We start from the raw sequence: 18,587 nt of genomic DNA, 5'->3' as shown, positions 1-18,587 counted from the left end.
CCCAAGTGCCACGCACGCGCGCATCTGTTTGACTTGTCCGAAAGTGACGACCTTATCACCAACTGTGAAAAGTGAAAATCGAAATCTTTACGTTTTACTACACAGACTCAATCCAACGGCTGAGATCTCTTCTACCACATCTCCTAGGGTTCTCTCGAGGAATAAAGTATTAGGGAAAAAATTATTTTCTTGAATATAAAAGCAGAGAATAGAGAAACTGTATACCTTCTTTAGCAATCTCTCAGAGTCTCGCCTCCATTATCGCACACTTCGCCGTCGCAGGCATAGCCGCCGGCAATCTCTTACCCTATTTCATCTTCCCTCTCCTCTGATAATATCCCAAAAAAAAAAACCCTAAAAAGATAAAAACTTTGCTTAGCTTTTGTTGATTTCGCCTTCCGATTCGGTTTCTTTTGTTGTTTCAGTTTCTAGGGTTTCTTGATTTGGTTTCTCTCTAATAACGAGAGGGGAGGGAAGAATAACTAAAACCCCAAAAAAAAGTCAAAAAAATTCGAAAACCCCAAAAAAAAAAGGAGAGAGAATGGCTCAGGTTCAACTTCAGGGTCCGGCTGCGAATGGTTCCACCGTGGCTGTCACTTCTGCACCGGTGAACTCAGGGGGAGCAGCCGCTGCCACCCAGTTCGGCACCACGTCGCTTTATGTGGGAGATCTTGATCTCAATGTGACGGACTCGCAGCTTTTCGATGCGTTTAGCCAAATGGGTCAAGTGGTCTCTGTTCGTGTCTGTAGGGATTTGGCCACTCGCAGATCCCTTGGCTATGGATACGTTAACTTCACCAATCCCCAAGATGGTTAGTCTCCTGAATCTGGACTTTCAATCTAGCAATTATCAATTTTTAGGGTTTGCTCGATGGCACTGGTATTGAATTTGAACACTTGGGTGTGTTGGAAATGTCGATACTTTCTAGTGTTTGTATGTATGCAATGTGGTTGATACTGGTTAGTCTCCTGAATTTGGCCTTCTTCTTACAATCTAGCAGTTACCAATTTTTAGGGTTTGTTTGGTAGTACTGATACTGGATTTGACCTGGGTGTGTGGAAAGGTTGATATTTTCTGGTGTTTGTTTATATGCAATGTCGTTGATGCTATTCCTGGAAAACGTATCCTCTTCTTAATCACTCTTTCTCATTCGTACTTCTTATACTGTTTCTAATTGTACTTTATCTCTCGTGTCTTTGTTGCAGCTTCGAGAGCGATCCAAGAACTGAATTACATACCTCTTTATGGTAAACCTATTAGGGTTATGTACTCTCATCGTGATCCTAGTGTTCGCCGTAGTGGCGCTGGGAACATTTTTATCAAGGTATGCTTGCTTGTCTTGTCTGTTGATTTCTTTTGCTGTGTACTTCTTTTGGAGTGTTCGTTCTCTCTTTCTGGTGCTAAACTTGGCTATAAATATGCAGAATTTGGACGATTCCATTGACCACAAGGCGCTGCATGATACCTTTTCGACATTTGGAAACATTGTGTCATGTAAGGTAGCTGTTGATTCCTCTGGCCAATCCAAAGGCTATGGGTTTGTGCAATATGCCAGTGAAGAATCTGCCCAGAAAGCTATTGAGAAACTGAACGGCATGTTGCTAAATGACAAGCAAGTGTATGTGGGACCATTCCTGAGGAGACAAGAAAGGGACTCAACTGCGAACAAAACCAAATTCACCAATGTGTACGTGAAGAATCTCGGAGAAAATACTACTGATGATGACTTGAAGACTGCTTTTGTCGAGTATGGAAAGATAACAAGTGCTGTGGTGATGAAAGATGGAGATGGGAAGTCTAAGGGCTTTGGGTTTGTTAACTTTGAAAATGCTGATGATGCTGCTAAAGCTGTGGAGGCTCTCAATGGGCACAAATTTGATGATAAGGAGTGGTATGTTGGTAGAGCCCAGAAGAAGTCCGAGAGGGAAACAGAACTAAGGGTCCGTTATGAACAGAATTTGAAGGAAGCTGCAGACAAGTTTCAAAGTTCAAACTTGTATGTGAAGAATTTAGATCCTAGCATTTCAGATGAGAAACTGAAAGAGATCTTTTCTCCTTTTGGTACCGTTACATCTTGCAAGGTCCAATATCCTTCTCTCTTTTTATCTGTAGTGAGTTGACCTTGCGAATTCACTATTTAAGAAGATCTTTCATATAATATTACAGGTGATGCGGGATCCTAATGGAACAAGCAAAGGCTCGGGTTTTGTTGCTTTCTCTATTCCCGAAGAAGCAACTGAGGCTGTAAGTTAGTTGTATTGTCTTGTTGAGTTATATGTGTGAGGAAATGCACTTTGGTTGTTAGTAACATTGGAATTCTGTACAGATGTCACAACTGAGCGGTAAAATGATTGAAAGCAAACCACTCTATGTTGCTATTGCACAGCGGAAGGAAGACAGAAGGGTCAGACTACAGGTTTGCCTCTCTTGAATCACCTCATCTTTTGATATACCTACTACTCCTATTGTGTGTTGGTGTGTCAATTCTACACAATTGGACCCATCATATCTAAGTCCTAAAATGATTCCCTGCGTATAATTTTCAAAATTGAACTGATGCATTTATAACCCAGGCTATACTCATGTCATTTGTAAACTATATGGTATTTCGAAGATATTGTCTTGGTTATAAGCTCTGAGTAGGAACATCTGCAAATAAATTGTGCATGAATTAACTGTCATGAGATTATAAAAATAGCTTCAATTCGTGCCCATTTCCATTTAACAATGACAATAATGTATGAAGCAAAACAACAAATTTTCTAGTATCTGTATCACATACATATCTCATTTGCCATCTCCTGCTGCTGATTTTCTACATGATGTATATAGGCTCAATTCTCCCAAGTGAGGCCAGTTGCAATGCCGCCATCTGTTGGTCCCCGCATGCCAATGTATCCCCCGGGTGGTCCTGGTATTGGACAACAAATGTTCTATGGTCAGGCCCCTCCTAACATGATTCCTCCCCAGGTAAATTCATCATGTTTGCTCTACATTAGGTAGCCTTGTGCGATTTTGCTCAAAGATATACGTTAATTGTATTTCACTTGTTTATCTTCTACCGTGGGTATAATGCATTATAAGCAACTAGATGCTTTTAAGTAACTGGAGAAGTTTTTAAACTTTTTAGCTCAATAGTTGCTTTACTCATACTTGAACATTTCCAATTTTATTTTGAAACTGGTGGGATTATATTAACTTGTGATTGTGAAATGCCACAGCCTGGGTTTGGGTACCAACAGCAGCTTGTTCCTGGAATGAGACCTGGTGGAGGGCCTGTACCCAATTTTTTCATGCCTATGGTTCAGCAACAGCAGCAGCGTCCTGGAGGAGGAAGACGCGCTGGGGGGATCCAACAGCCCCAGCAGCAAAATTCCATGATGCAGCAACAGGTTCTTCTCGTTTCCTTCTTTAGTTGCAATGAAAATTGCTTGACTTGCTCAGTTCTCTCTAAATTGTTTGTTCGTATGATTTATCTGTGTGGCTGGTGGTTAGATGCATCCAAGGGGTCGGATGTTCCGGTATCCACAAGGACAAGGACGTGGTGGTAGTGGTGATGTGCCTTCATATGACATGGGGAACAACATGCCATTGCCTATTGGAGCTTTGGCTTCAAATCTGGCGAATGCTAGTCCAGAGCAGCAGAGGACGGTGAGAGAATCTCTAACAGATCAAATTGTGATTGGTTTTGTTTTGATTTATAATAACGTTGGGACTTTTGTTGGTGTGTGTTTTAGATGCTGGGTGAGAATCTGTACCCGTTGGTGGAGCAGCTTGAGGCAGAGTCTGCAGCCAAAGTAACTGGGATGCTTTTGGAGATGGACCAGACAGAAGTGCTCCATCTGTTGGAGTCACCGGAAGCTCTCAAGACCAAAGTTGCAGAGGCTATGGATGTTCTAAGGAGTGTTGCTGCTGGTGGTGCAGCAGAGCAGCTGGCTTCCTTGAACCTCGCTTAACTTTGTTGTTTACCATTTGATCTTGTCGCATACAGTTGAAGTTGTTTCTTCTTCTCTATTGGTTTTCTTGTGTGGGAATTTGTATTCCTCCACATAACTGCCAGTGTGCCACTTTTGTGTTGTTTTTAAAACTTGTTTTTTTAAATCACGAAGGAAAAACCTATCTGCTTTGTTCTTTCGATTTTACTTGCCTGTTCATTCTAGTGTTTACGGAAGATGAAGTTAAATATCAATATGGCCGATGAAGTAGTATTTATGTTCTATCAACATAACCATGATATTTAAGGAGAATCGTTCACTTCTTCTAGATTTTGTGCTAGTTTTGGAAAAAAATAAACTGTGCTGTCTGTGATAATTGCAACAAAAAAACAATGTAGAGACAAATCAAACAGAAATGTCAAATGTAAGGATTTAGATATGTAGTCTAGTGGTTTACTAATTACTACTCTACTAGTCAAATCTAAAAATATATATACTATATTTATGTGATCAAAATACAATTCATGAAAAAGAATTTGAAATAAAATAAAACCATAGATAAGATAATACAGTCGAAAATAACATTACAAATACTGTAAAATAATCAAAAATCACATATTCAAAATTGATTATTACTATTATTTGTCATCAACTCATATCAGACTTGAATTGTAATTATTATCACAAGGATGAGTTTTAGTAGAAAATATTAGACTAAAAAATATCATCACTGTCTAACTTATTAGTTACTAAATCAGAGTTTTAGTTGCTACATATTCCCCCAAGTGCCACGCACGCGCGCGTTTGTTTGACTTTTCCGAGAGTGACGACAACGAAGAGAGACACCAACTGTGAATAAAATCATATCTTTACGTTTTACTTCAGACTCAATCCAACGGCTGAGATCTTCTACTAACTCCTCCTAGGGTTCTCTTTAGTGAAACTAAAATATTATATTAAAATATATATATATATATATATATAGTATTTTGTTTAATATAAAAGCAGAGAATTAAAGAGAGAAACTGTATTCATTCCATCTTTAGCAATCTTTCTCTCTCTCTCAGAGTATCGCCTCCAATATCTCAAGCTTCGCCGTCGCAGGCATCGCCGCCGGCAATTTCTTACCCTATTTTCATCTTCCCTCTCCTCCGATATACCCCCATAAAAAAAAACATAAAAAGATAAATACTTTCGTTTAGCTTTTCTTGATTTTGCCTTCCGATTTCGATTTCTTTTGTTGTTTCAGTTTCTAGGGTTTCTCTCTAATAACGAGAGGGGAGGGAAGAGTATCTAAAACCCCAAAAAAAAGTCAAAAAAATTCCAAAAAAAAACCCAAAAAAAAAGAGACAGAATGGCTCAGGTTCAACTTCAAGGTCAGGCTGCGAATGGTTCGACTGTGGCTGTCACTTCTGCACCGGTGACTTCAGGCGGAGCAGCCGCTGCCACCCAGTTCGGCACCACGTCGCTTTATGTGGGAGATCTTGATCTCAATGTGACGGACTCGCAGCTTTTCGATGCGTTTAGCCAAATGGGTCAAGTGGTCTCTGTTCGTGTCTGTAGGGATTTGGCCACTCGCAGATCTCTTGGCTATGGATACGTTAACTTCACCAATCCCCAAGATGGTTAGTCTCCTCGATTTGGACTTTTAATTTTAGCAATTAGCCAATTAGCCAATTTTTAGGGTTTGCTCGATAGTACTAATTCTGGATTTGAACACTTGGCTGTTTTGGAAATGTCGATATTTTCTAGACTAGTAATTCTAGTGTTTGTATATATGCAATGTGGTTGATGCTGTTCCGGGAAAATTTATCCTCTGCCTAATCAATCTTTCTCATTCGTACTTCTTATGCTGCTTCTAATTGTACTTTTCTCGTGTCTTTGTTGCAGCTGCGAGAGCCATCCAAGAATTGAATTACATACCTCTTTATGGCAAACCTATTAGGGTTATGTACTCCCATCGTGATCCTAGTGTTCGCCGAAGTGGCGCTGGGAACATTTTTATCAAGGTATGCTTGCTTGTATTGTCTGTCTACTTCTCTGCTTTTCGTTTCTGACTTAGTCATTTGAGTTGCTGTTAGGAAAAAGATTGAATCTTGTTTTATACCACTGCAAAGTCTGGCTAAGTTTGTTGATTTCTTTTGTTGTGTATTTTTTTGGAGTGTTCGCTCTTTATTCCTGGTGCTAAACCTGGCTTATAAATATGCAGAATTTGGACGAGTCCATCGACCACAAAGCACTGCATGATACCTTTTCAACATTTGGAAATATTGTGTCCTGTAAGGTAGCTGTGGATTCTTCAGGCCAATCCAAAGGCTATGGGTTTGTGCAATATGCCAGTGAAGAATCTGCCCAGAAAGCTATTGAGAAACTGAACGGCATGTTGCTAAATGACAAGCAAGTGTATGTGGGTCCTTTCCTGAGGAGACAAGAAAGGGACTCAACTGCGAACAAAACCAAATTCACCAATGTGTACGTGAAGAATCTCGGAGAAAATACTACTGATGATGACTTGAAGACTGCTTTTGTCGAGTATGGAAAGATAACAAGTGCTGTGGTGATGAAAGATGGAGATGGGAAGTCTAAGGGCTTTGGGTTTGTTAACTTTGAAAATGCTGATGATGCTGCTAAAGCTGTGGAGGCTCTCAATGGGCACAAATTTGATGATAAGGAGTGGTATGTTGGTAGAGCCCAGAAGAAGTCCGAGAGGGAAACAGAACTAAGGGTCCGTTATGAACAGAATTTGAAGGAAGCTGCAGACAAGTTTCAAAGTTCAAACTTGTATGTGAAGAATTTGGATCCTAGCATTTCAGACGAGAAACTTAAAGAGATCTTTTCTCCTTTTGGTACCGTTACATCTTGCAAGGTCCAATATCCTTCTCTCTTTTTATCTGTAGTGAAATGACCTTGCGAATTCACTATTTAAGAAGATCTTTCATATAATATATTACAGGTGATGCGGGATCCTAATGGAACAAGCAAAGGCTCGGGTTTTGTTGCTTTCTCGATTCCCGAAGAAGCAACTGAAGCTGTAAGTTAGTTGTATTGTCTTGTTGAGTTATATGTGTGAGGAAATGCACTTTGGTTGTTAGTAACATTGGAATTCTGTACAGATGTCACAGTTGAGCGGTAAAATGATTGAAAGCAAGCCACTCTATGTTGCTATCGCACAGCGGAAGGAAGACAGAAGGGTCAGACTACAGGTTTGCCTCTCTTTGAATCACCTCATCTTGTGATATACCTACTACTCCTATTGTCTTTTGGTGTGTCAATTCTACACAATTGGACACATCATAACAAAGTCTTAATGGTCCACTGCATATAATTTTCAAATTTGATGCTGAGACATCTTTATAACCCAGGCTCTACTCATGTCATTTGGAAATTATATTGTATTTCGTAGATATAGAAATGTTATAAGCTCTGAGTAAGAACTTCTGCAAATAAATTGTGCATGAATTAACTGTCATGAGATTATAAAAATTGCTTCAATTCGTACCCATTTCCATTTAACAATGACAATAATGTATGAAGCAAAACAACAAATTTTCTAGTATTTGTATCAAATACATATCTTATTTGCCATCTCCTGCTGCTGATTTTCTACATGATGTGAATAGGCTCAATTCTCCCAAGTGACGCCAGTTGCAATGCCGCCATCTGTTGGTCCCCGCATGCCAATGTATCCCCCGGGTGGTCCTGGTATTGGACAACAAATGTTCTATGGTCAGGCCCCTCCTAACATGATTCCTCCCCAGGTAATTCATCATGTTTGCTCTACTTTAAGTAGCTGTGTGCGATTTTGCACAAAGATATTTGTGTAATGGTAACTCGCTTTTATCTTCTACCTTGGGTATAATGCTTCAAAAGCTGCCAAGTCAAGAGTAGAAGTTTTAAATCTTTTTTGCTCAATAATTACTTTACTCATACTTGAGTATTTCCAATTCTATTTTGAAACTGTTGGGATAATATTAGCTTGTGATTGTGAAATGCTACAGCCTGGGTTTGGGTACCAACAGCAGCTTGTTCCTGGAATGAGACCTGGTGGGGGCCCTGTGCCCAATTTTTTCATGCCTATGGTTCAGCCACAACAGCAGCGTCCTGGAGGAGGAAGACGCGCTGGGGGAATCCAACAGCCCCAGCAGCAAAATTCCATGATGCAGCAACAGGTTTTTCTTGTTTCCTTCTTTAGTTGCAAATAAAGCTGCTTTACTTGCTTCGTTTCCTTCTTTAGTTTCAATTAAAGATGCTTTACTTGCTCCGTTCTAACTAAATAGTTGATCATATGATTTATCTGTTTGGCTGGTGATTAGATGCATCCAAGGGGTCGGATGTTCCGGTATCCACAAGGACAAGGACGTGGTGGTAGTGGTGATATGCCTTCATATGACATGGGGAACAACATGCCACTGCCTATTGGAGCTTTGGCTTCAAATCTGGCTAATGCAAGTCCAGAGCAGCAGAGGACGGTGAGAGAATCTCCAACAGATCAAATAGTGATTGGTTATTTATTTATTTATAATAATGTTGGGACTTTGGTGTGTGTACAGATGCTGGGTGAGAATCTGTACCCGTTGGTGGAGCAGCTTGAGACAGAGTCTGCAGCCAAAGTAACTGGGATGCTTTTAGAGATGGACCAGACGGAAGTGCTCCATCTGTTGGAGTCACCAGAAGCTCTCAAGGCCAAAGTTGCAGAGGCTATGGATGTTCTCAGGAGTGTTGCTGCTGGTGGTGCAGCCGAGCAGCTTGCTTCCTTGAACCTCTCTTAAACTTGTTTTACCATTTGATCTTGGAGTTGTTTCTTAGCTATTGGTTTTCTCGTGTGGGAATTTATATTCGTCCACATAACTGCCACTTTTGTGTTGTTTGAAACCTTGTTTTAAAAATCACAAAGGAAAAACCTATCTGCTTGTGTTCTTTTGATTTTACTTGCTTGTTCGATAAGATGCTGGTGACCGACTCCCTCTTTGCCCTTTTTTTTTACTATGGTTGTTGTTGATTCTAATATTTTGAAAATTAGATAAAATCTTAGTAGAGGTTGGATCTGGCACACATACAACACCGTAGGCCATTGGCATATCTAGTCTACTTGTTTTTCTTTGTGTGTTTTTATTTGACAACTTGATGACATGCAGCGTTTACATCTTTTAGGTCTGATGACAACTGTGATAAAGTAATAAAGACGACAACTATAAAAATCTCTAGATATTTGAACTGATGATGTCAACGAACGAACACGACATATTAACACTTGAAACCAAAAGAGAGTCCAAATTGCATCGAAATTGGACTTTTTCACTTTAGAAAAAAAAAAGTTGAAAAAATCATTACGAAATTGACGACCCAAAGGAAACGTAAAATTAAATATGCCGACCAATCAACCATATACCAAAAATTTGATATGTGGCTTATGTCCCCACCTGCCCACCACCTATCTATCATATCATATCACAACTCTTCCTTTTTTTCTTTGTTCTCCGAATTTTACCACCCAATCAAAACACTTCTCTTCTTCTTCTTCTTCTTCTTCTTCTTCTTCTTCACCATCTCTTCTCTCTCCTTTTTCCCAAAAATTTTCTACCTTTGTTTCTTTCTTCTCTCAGATTTCATAAAAAAAAGATTTGTTTTTTCATTGGAATCCGTGAGAGTAAACAGAGGATAAGCGATTATGGGTTCAATCTCTTTATCCAATTCTCTGCCCATAACGCGAGTTCCGCTACTTACATCATCACTCAATCATCTTCCGATTTCTTCTTCTACTTCTTTCTCTCTTTTTTCTCCTCCTCTCTCTAATCGTCGTCGCTCCTCCACCTTTTCACCTTCAATCGCCGTCTCTGCCTTCTTCTCAGCTCCTGCCAGCGTTAATAATAATAATAACTCTGTTCCGGTGAGCCCAAAGCTGCTCCTTTGCCTTCTTTTTTTTGGCTTTACCCTTTCATCTTTTTTTAAAAAAAAATTGAAACTTTGAGATTTTGTTTGGTTCAGGCACGAAACGGAGGCTTCACTGTTGGGGATTTCATGACACCCAGACAGAATTTGCATGTTGTCAAGCCTTCAACCTCGGTCGATGATGGTAATTATCTACAACAGTCTCCTAATCTCTCTGCCAATCATGTCTCTAACTTTGTTCTCTCGTTTGGTTATCTTATAACAGCATTGGAACTTCTGGTTGAGAAGAAAGTCACGGGATTGCCTGTAATTGATGATGATTGGACTCTGGTACTTAAAAACATATCTCTTTTCTCATTGCCTTCCTCTCTGCTTAGAGTCTTGAAACAACTGGCTCGTGATTGATTACGTAAACAGCTAGCGTCTTCTGTTTAGTTACTGATTTAATGGATCTAGAGGCTTATAATAATATATGATTTATCTATCTTGAGATTCTTATTTACTCCTCTGCTGTAATTTCTCCTGTAGGTTGGTGTTGTTTCTGATTACGATTTGCTTGCATTGGACTCCATCTCTGGTAATGTATACAAGTTTTTTAATCTTCTGTTGGTGTCAGTGATGATCACCATATACGGTTTCAATTTCATTATATCATACAAGGAATACTCTTTATAATTCAGTTACGGAGTTGAGCCGTAATCTATTATCTATTTGTAGGATTTCACTTTTGGCACATCTGGTGGATCTTGACACATAGTTTTCATGTTTAGTTTTATTGTTCCAGAACGTTTTTATGGTTTTGTATAATACAACTTAGCCTCTTGTCATTTGTATTAGGCCGCAGTCAAAGTGATGCAAACTTGTTCCCTGATGTCGACAGTACCTGGAAAGTATGTTTCTCCTTATCTGTTTATGGTTTTGATTTATTTTAGGACTAGTGTTTCTCTCATTTGCATCAAACTCCTGGGAGTGAAGTTTTACTTATGATATTTCGAATTCTGTTCTCGCCAGACGTTCAATGAACTCCAGAAACTGATAAGTAAGACATATGGAAAATTTGTTGGAGATTTGATGACACCTTCTCCTCTCGTTGTTCGTGATTCTACCAATTTAGAAGATGCAGCCAGGTAATTGGTAGAAGCTTAGAAGGAATGAGTTTTTATCCTATTTAACTAGTGGCATTATGAGCAACGTTTCTTACAAGATCTTTTGGTCTCCAGGTTGCTTCTGGAAACAAAGTTCCGAAGATTACCAGTTGTGGATGCAGATGGAAAACTTGTGAGAATCTCATTTAGTCACAGTCTTTTTGTCTTCTTTCTGCAGTTTGATTTGGTTTTGGTCTGATCTTTCAGTTTCTAAACACATTGTTTTTTTTTGTTGTTGTTTCCGCCCAACAAGATTGGGATCCTTACAAGGGGAAACGTTGTAAGGGCTGCGCTGCAAATCAAACGGGAAGCCGAGAACTCGACATAGCTAGGAAGCAGCAGTGATGGAGTAGATCCCTTGAATCTTCCATAGTTGATAGCAAAATCTATTTATTCCATTGATATAAGTATATATATGTCAATTTTTGGCTTTCAGAAGCTAAATTTTTTTACTTTAGGAGTAACATTTCTCAGACTCACAACTGAAGACAAATGGTATTTGATACATATATTTTATTGTAGACCAAGCAGAATCGAACTACTCTTCAATCTCTCACTGAGCTCTTCAATGAAGCTATTCAAATCTGTCTTTGCTGATTATGAGCTATACTCTTCTATGAAACTGTTTAGATCGTTGAAAGAAGACCCTCTTTCTTCCACGGCAGCTTTAGCCATCTTCGCCAGCTTCTTTGCTCGGCCCCGCCTCTCCTCTGCCTCTTCCCCAGCCAACACCTCCCTCACCGCTTTATCAACTGTCTCTCTGCTAATAAAATCTCCATTACTCCTAAAATGCTTTTTCGCTCCCACGCTAACTCCTGTTCTGAGCACTTGCGTAACCAATTTCTCATTGTAAAATTGCTCCGCTCCAACCGGCCATGTTACCATCGGTAGCCCTGCAGCCACTCCTTCAAGAAGCGAGTTCCAGCCGCAATGAGTCACAAACCCACCGGTTGCTTGGTGGTCAAGTATCAGCACCTGTGGAGCCCAACCTCTTATTATCATACCTTTACCTTTCACCCTCTCTTCGAACCCTTCTGGTAACCATTCTTCTTTGTTACCTATTCATGCCAAGTTCTGTGTTCAGACTCAAAAACAGACAAACCCAAATGAAATTTGTTTCAAAAGTTAATTTCAATACCTGTGCTTTTCCTAACAATCCAGATGAAATTTGTTCCACAAGCTTCTAATCCTGCAGCGATCTCTATCAGCTGCTCGTTCTTGAAGCAAGCCACACTCCCAAAGGAAATGTAAATGACTGAATCTGGTTTCTTGGAGTCGAGCCATTTCAGGCATTCAACCTCGTCAATGCTCGCTTTCTTTCCTCTCCCAGCCTTCTCCTCAAATCCTCTGCTGTAAACAGAGAGCGGACCAATATGCCAAGATCTCTTTTGTACAAATCTTTTGTAAAATTCAGCGTAATCCGGTTCAAGCTCATAAAAACTATTCACGACAACTCCTGAGCTCTTCACTTCCGATTCCCTAACATCAGTCATAAACTTCCCCATCTCGCTTTCTCCATGACAGTCTGCAATCTGGTCTTTACTTATCACTATGTTCACAGGGAGATCAGGGATCACAAATGGCTCACAACTCGAAGCTACTGTGTTTTGTGGGTTATGCACTCTGATGCAATATTCAGAGCATAAAGAGAAGAAGCCAACGCCGTGGAACACAAGTCTTGGCACATTGAACTTCTCAGCAGCTTCAGTAGCCCAGGGGAAGAACATGTCGGCGATAAGACAATCCGGTCTCGTTGTCTGGAGGAGCTTCTCAAGCTGGTCTTTGAAAAACCTTGTCGACGAAAAGAACTTTAAGGTCATATGATCTTGTCTATCAACATTGTTGTCTGCGGTGAAGAAATCAATGTTTTCGCATCCTTCTGGTAACCCGAGCTGCACGCAAGGGAAGTCGAAGATCTGTATGTCGATTTCGAGACCCGGATTCAGATTCTTGAAAGCGTCGATTGGTTTTTGGAGGAACTTGGCGTTGAGAGGTGTGGTAAGGATTGTGGATTTGGCTCCTCTGCTGGAGAAAAGCTTAGCCATGTCTACAGGTTGTATCATATGGCCATGAGCCATGAGCCATGAAAGGGAAGAACATAACATGGAGCTTACGAGGAGGATGATGATCACTACCCATGATTGACTTTGGTCGAAAAGGAAATGAGAAGTCAGAAACTAAAAGAAAGCTAATATATTTTGAAGTGATCTTGAAGTGATGGTTATATATATTTTTGGGTATATATAATGGTTTCTGACGTGTTTACATACGTCATTATAATGGTCCTTTGGAACCAAAATCTTTGTAACTTGTAAATCACTTTTGAGAAGTAATTATTTTGAACTTTTTCTTTATGGATAAAAAGTGAAACTAATTGACTAAGATAATGATAATCACTTACTATAGATTATTGTGGTTTGATAATCTTATATAATAAAGTAAAATTATCTTTCCACAATCTCAAAAAAATTGTCATTTGGCAATTGTTGCATGTGCCATTTTTTCTTTAATTTTTTTAGTGATTTTTGCCATTGACTTTATATGACACACATTATTTTATTTATATTTATATTTAAAACAAAATATAATTGTATATTATACATTAAAAGATGTTTAATTTATCCTTTAATAGTTTAATGTGAGTAGCATATTGTCCAAAATAATAATTTTCTCTTTATTTCTTTATTTTAATAGAGATAATTAACATGGTATGATTATTACAATATTTTGCAATTTGATTCTAATTAAAACAAACTAAAGTATGTTAAACTATATACTATTTATAAATATTTAATATATATAATAAATATATTTAGAAAGAAATAACTAAAGTATATGTCTTTTAAAGAAAGAAATGAATATATATATATATATATTTATAATTTGTTTTTCTTGAAACTCCAATCATAAATTATTAGTTATAGTAACTGTTTATATTTGAAAAATAATAAATGTATTTATTTATGAACCATCTTCTATCACATATCTTGTAACTCTCATATTAATTTGATTTGGTTGAAATTCCTATCATTTATTTATAGTTATATTAACTAAAAAATAATACCTAGAACAAGTAATAAATGTATTTTTGGTGAACCTTCTCACATATTTTAGTAAATTTCATATTCTATCATATATTTTGTAACTCTCAAATTAAATAATCATATTAAAAATAAAGAAATACACTAAGATAATGGATATGATTATTAATATGACTCATGAGTTGTCAAAAATAAGATTAAAAAATGTACCTTAAAGATGCATATGATTAATTTCCTTTAATGTTAATCATAATCACAAAAATAATTTCAAGATATAAAACAGTATAATATTTTATTTTTCCTTTATTATAATCATAATCACAATTATTGTATACAATTAATTCTTTAAAATGCAACCTAACTTCACACATTCGTTTACCAATGGTACCAACTTCGTAAACTTGAATGAACAACTACAATTTCAGTTTGTACTAATTTTTATGTAACTCAAACCAACAGAATTACAAAAACATTGTTCCTTAATTAACTTTCAATACATTCAGCTTTTTATTTTATTTTTCCTTACCTTTTTACAATTTAACCAACTTAAGCTCTTCCATCAATCTATTCAACTCAATCTCTGAAGATCCTCCTCCTTCTTTCACCGCGTTTTTCGCCATTTCCGCAAACTCTTTTGCCCGTTTCCTCCTCTCTTCTCCAACCATCACTTCCTTTACTGCTCTCTCCACTTTCTCTCTGCTAACGAAGTCTCCAACGACTTGCATCAACTTCTTCACTCCTACACTCACTCCTGTCTTCAACACTTGTGTCACCAATTTCTCGTTGTAGAACTGCTCGGCTCCTACTGGCCATGTCACCATTGGCAGTCCCGCTGCTACGCCTTCTAGAAGTGAGTTCCATCCGCAATGAGTCACAAATCCACCAAGTGCTTGGTGGTCTAGTATCAGCACTTGTGGCGCCCACCCACGGATGATCAATCCTTTTCCTTTCGTCTTCTCTTCGAATCCCTCTGGTAACCACTCTTCCTTCTCACCTATTCACATATTAATGCAAAAGAGTATGAAACAACAAAAACAGAGGATAAAGCTGCAAACAATACCAAGAGTGAGAGATGTCTATGGTACCTTGGCTCCCATTTTTGTTAACCACCCAAACAAAATCATGTCCTGACATTTCCAACCCCGCTGCAATCTCTATCAGCTGCTCGTTGTTGAAGCTTGACATGGTCCCAAAGGACAAGTAAACCACGGATTCACATTTCTTGGAATCGAGCCATTTCAAACATTCATGCTCATCAATGCTCGCCTTTTTGCCTCTTCCTGCTTTCTCCTCGAACTTTCTATTGCCTAAAGAAAGAGGACCGATAAGCCACGCTCTTTTGGCCACAAATCTCTTTAAGAAATCGGAGTAATCCGGTTCAAGCTCGTAGAAGCTGTTCACCAACACACCGAAGCTTTCTCTCTCTGATTCTCTTATTCCTTTCATAAACTTCCCCATTACGGACTCTTCTTCTTTCTCTATGACCTGTTCCTCTGTAATTACAACATCTCCTGGAAGATCAGGAATCACAAAGAGCTCAGAGCTCGACGCTACATTCTCATAAGGCTTGTGAAGCCTTATACAATGAGAAGCACATATAGAGAAACAGCCTGTTCCGTGGAACACAAGTCTCGGCACTCCAAACTTCTCAGCGACTTTAGTGGCCCAAGAAAAGAACATGTTTCCAACTAGACAGTCTGGTTTCGTTGTCTCGACGACCTTCTCTAGTGGTTCTTCGAAATATTTCATTGCAAGTAAAAACTTTTGACTCAAGTCACCTTTGGCTAGGTCAGGGCTGGAGAAGATGAAATCGCTGTTCTCGCATCCTTCAGGCAAACCGAGCTCTGTGCAAGGAAAATTAAGGATCTCGATTGAAATATCTTCGAGTCCCGGGTTCTCTTGGTTGAATGACTTGATGGGTTTCTCGAAGAAGAGTTTGGAGTTGAGAGGTGTAGTGAGGATAGTGGATTTAGCGCCTTTGGTAGCGAAGAGCTTGGCCATGTCCAGAGTTGGTATCATGTGGCCATGAGCCATGAAAGGGAAGAGCAAGAAATGGAGCTTAGAGACTTCGCTTGAAGTTCCCATGTTTTGCTGATGAAAAATCAAGATCTGGGGGTTATGTAGAGCCAATTATATAAATTTTTGTAAAGAAGATAAGTCGTTTGAGAGTCAAATGTATGCAAGAAGCTTAAAAGATAAAGTAAGAGTATAAAGTTTGGCAGCCACTAGCCACTAGCCAGCGCTGGGTTTATATGGAAACACGATATCTAAAAACTATAAATAAACATTCCATTCAAATCTAACATACACAATATAATCCTTGTTATATTATATTATTATAAAGATCGTGTTATATAGTCCAAAACTGCATTGTTTTTGCCAACAATATATGAATAGTGTTGCAAACTGTGTTTTGTTTTACAATCACAAAAGGACAAATAGATGAATTCTAAAGAAGAAAGAGACCCATAGTTGTAGAAAGTTGTAGAGGTAAGAGATCAGATTTGTTTTGTCTTCCATTATTCTTGTCTAACGTTGAAAATGACATGTGTCTAATCACAACAAAACGTATGAATGATATATCCTCATCAATCATCATTCTCATGAGGGAGTTAAATATTCACGTCATGGCGTTCGTCATTTTTCTTTTTTTTTTTTTTTTCTTTTTTTTTTTCCTTGCTCAACATCAACTTTAACTAAAGTATTACAACCAAATTAAATACACATTACATTCACCTCTAAAGACTTAGACCACAAAACAAATACAATAGTTGATTAAAGACAACTCTAAAACACTAGGCGGATCCAACGCTAACTAATCGAGAACCATTACATTTTTTAACCACAACAAAATAGATAACACACCACAACTCAGAATGAAATCATCTCTTAAACTACCTAAATTGACCTAATAACACGAAAATAAATACTAACATAGAGAAAGCCAAAACTAATATTGAAGAACAAATCAAAACAAAGCTATGAGCTCCTCATGATCAGCGTGTAGACCTTGTCTCAATACAACACCCAGAGGCGCATCATCAGAAAAGTTTGGAATTCCTGGTTTTCAATGTTCCGGTCTTAAACCTAAAACGGACAATACATCCGACTGAACCGACCAAGAGACAAGCACAACCAGCAAGAGCTAAAGCTTTTCCATACTAATCATACAAGACCAGAATGCTAAACAATTCAAGATAAGAGATTGATGCACGAATTAACATATCATCACCTCACGGTGCGTATCCGGATTGGCCACATCTCAGCTGCTTTGTTATCTCGCTACTTGGTCGGAAAGACACCGGAAGTTGAGGAAACTCTCAAGAGACCGTCGGCTTTGTGGGCATCCGCAAATCTCGGTCACCGACACACCTTGAAGTCTCCTCGACAACCTGAAGATGCTAAGACCCGACTCGACCAAGAACCTCCGAACAGCTAGCTTCTCCGGCGAAAGGGTGGAGAAAAGCGGACGGTCACAATCCAAATCACAGATCCGATTCCCCGATACTGCAAGGAAAAACGCCCATAGCAGCTACGAACAACCACCAGTCACTGAAAGGCGAGCCGAGATCTCGTCTTCCACCACACCGGCACGGCGCTTCAGTGAACTGCTCCTTAGCACGCCGGAGAGGAAGAGAAACGGGTCACCTACTACTATTACTACGACGAGACGACAAGAAAGAAGAAAGCATAGCCCTCTCACACCGCCGGCGAAAGCCTAGGACGGCGGAGAGGCAAAACGGAAGCAGTTGGCGGCGGCTGTAGATCTAGGGTTTTTAGATAGAGATTAAAAACTTAGTTAACATCATATAACCTATGAAACTTCGTCATTCTTCTTTTGTTAGTTCTATTTTCAAAAAGAATAACTGGTGATTTATTTTCAAAACACAATTTACAGTCATCCCGTCAACTTGGGCTTCCCCTTATTGGGTCTAAACCGAAACCCTTCGATTTTACAACGATAAACCGTAATTGGATTCAGAACGGAGAGATGGTTATCTCATTGGTTTGGCTCAATCAATTCTTGAAATTTCCATCCTTGTAAATCAATCATTAGAGTTTTTGTAGTTGTACATGCATATAGGAAATTAGTATCACTTGCTTGTCGCTGCAAATATAATATTTTGAATTAATTCATACGAACAAAATTAATAATTTATGACATTGGGTAATTTAATTTACCTCATAGGTTGGATTAATTAAAAAGATTTTCACCAAATCCTTCCAATTGTTAACCTCTCCTATTGATCCAGCATAAGAGATGTTTGATATCATCAAAACGGTTGAATTTGCCAATAATAACGCATATGACAAATAACACGTTATACTTATAATCAATATATACATGTATATAAATATTAATAATATTATCTAACAAAAAAAACATACTTCAATCTTCATAACAATTCCATCACTAAATAATGGTCTTATACATCAATCATTATTAAGTTTATTAATCATTATCAATTTTGCTCATCAAGAAGTAAGTAAAGGTTGGGTGCCTTTAAAGTTGTGTAAATATTGATTATTTTAATATGTTTAAATGTGTAAATTGATTATCGTATTGTATTTCTCT

The 18,587-nt window shown here is 38.5% G+C and overlaps 4 protein-coding genes and 1 pseudogene across 5 annotated transcripts; 3 read left to right on the top strand and 2 right to left on the bottom strand.

Moving 5' to 3' along the window:
• Positions 1–35: 35 nt before the first annotated feature.
• On the top strand, positions 36–4,138 carry LOC104716737 (polyadenylate-binding protein 2). The gene is made up of 9 exons (XM_087470577.1): positions 36–812; positions 1,207–1,325; positions 1,426–2,082; positions 2,168–2,245; positions 2,328–2,417; positions 2,834–2,971; positions 3,223–3,393; positions 3,497–3,652; positions 3,739–4,138. The coding sequence occupies exons 1-9, from the start codon at positions 542–544 to the stop codon at positions 3,955–3,957; spliced, it is 1,899 nt and encodes a 632-aa protein (XP_087326703.1). The 5' UTR covers positions 36–541; the 3' UTR covers positions 3,958–4,138.
• Positions 4,139–4,903: 765 nt separating this feature from the next.
• LOC104716738 (polyadenylate-binding protein 2) lies at positions 4,904–8,859 on the top strand. The gene is made up of 9 exons (XM_010434162.3): positions 4,904–5,561; positions 5,827–5,945; positions 6,146–6,802; positions 6,890–6,967; positions 7,050–7,139; positions 7,557–7,694; positions 7,935–8,105; positions 8,250–8,405; positions 8,487–8,859. Exons 1-9 carry the CDS (start codon positions 5,291–5,293, stop codon positions 8,703–8,705), a joined length of 1,899 nt encoding a protein of 632 aa, XP_010432464.1. The 5' UTR covers positions 4,904–5,290; the 3' UTR covers positions 8,706–8,859.
• A 462-nt stretch (positions 8,860–9,321) lies between these two features.
• On the top strand, positions 9,322–11,521 carry LOC104716734 (CBS domain-containing protein CBSX2, chloroplastic-like). The gene is made up of 8 exons (XM_010434158.3): positions 9,322–9,823; positions 9,922–10,009; positions 10,091–10,155; positions 10,354–10,402; positions 10,663–10,715; positions 10,837–10,952; positions 11,046–11,103; positions 11,224–11,521. Exons 1-8 carry the CDS (start codon positions 9,605–9,607, stop codon positions 11,296–11,298), a joined length of 723 nt encoding a protein of 240 aa, XP_010432460.1. The 5' UTR covers positions 9,322–9,604; the 3' UTR covers positions 11,299–11,521.
• On the bottom strand, positions 11,298–13,226 carry LOC104716736 (UDP-glycosyltransferase 73B3-like; annotated as a pseudogene). Its single transcript, XR_015569215.1, has 2 exons — positions 12,109–13,226; positions 11,298–12,028 (listed from the first exon to the last, which is right to left on the bottom strand). The product of XR_015569215.1 is annotated as a UDP-glycosyltransferase 73B3-like (transcript).
• A 1,204-nt stretch (positions 13,227–14,430) lies between these two features.
• LOC104716733 (UDP-glycosyltransferase 73B1) lies at positions 14,431–17,907 on the bottom strand. The gene is made up of 3 exons (XM_010434157.3): positions 17,244–17,907; positions 15,097–16,102; positions 14,431–15,005 (listed from the first exon to the last, which is right to left on the bottom strand). The coding sequence occupies exons 2-3, from the start codon at positions 16,094–16,096 to the stop codon at positions 14,542–14,544; spliced, it is 1,464 nt and encodes a 487-aa protein (XP_010432459.2). The 5' UTR covers positions 16,097–16,102; positions 17,244–17,907; the 3' UTR covers positions 14,431–14,541.
• Between the last annotated feature and the right edge of the window lie 680 nt (positions 17,908–18,587).

Source organism: Camelina sativa, chromosome 10 (genome assembly GCF_030686135.1).
Source record: "Camelina sativa cultivar CO46 ecotype springtype chromosome 10, ASM3068613v1".
NCBI lineage: Eukaryota > Viridiplantae > Streptophyta > Magnoliopsida > Brassicales > Brassicaceae > Camelina > Camelina sativa.
The sequence above is the reverse complement of the archived record's forward strand: the minus strand, read 5'-3'. Positions and strand labels throughout refer to the sequence as shown.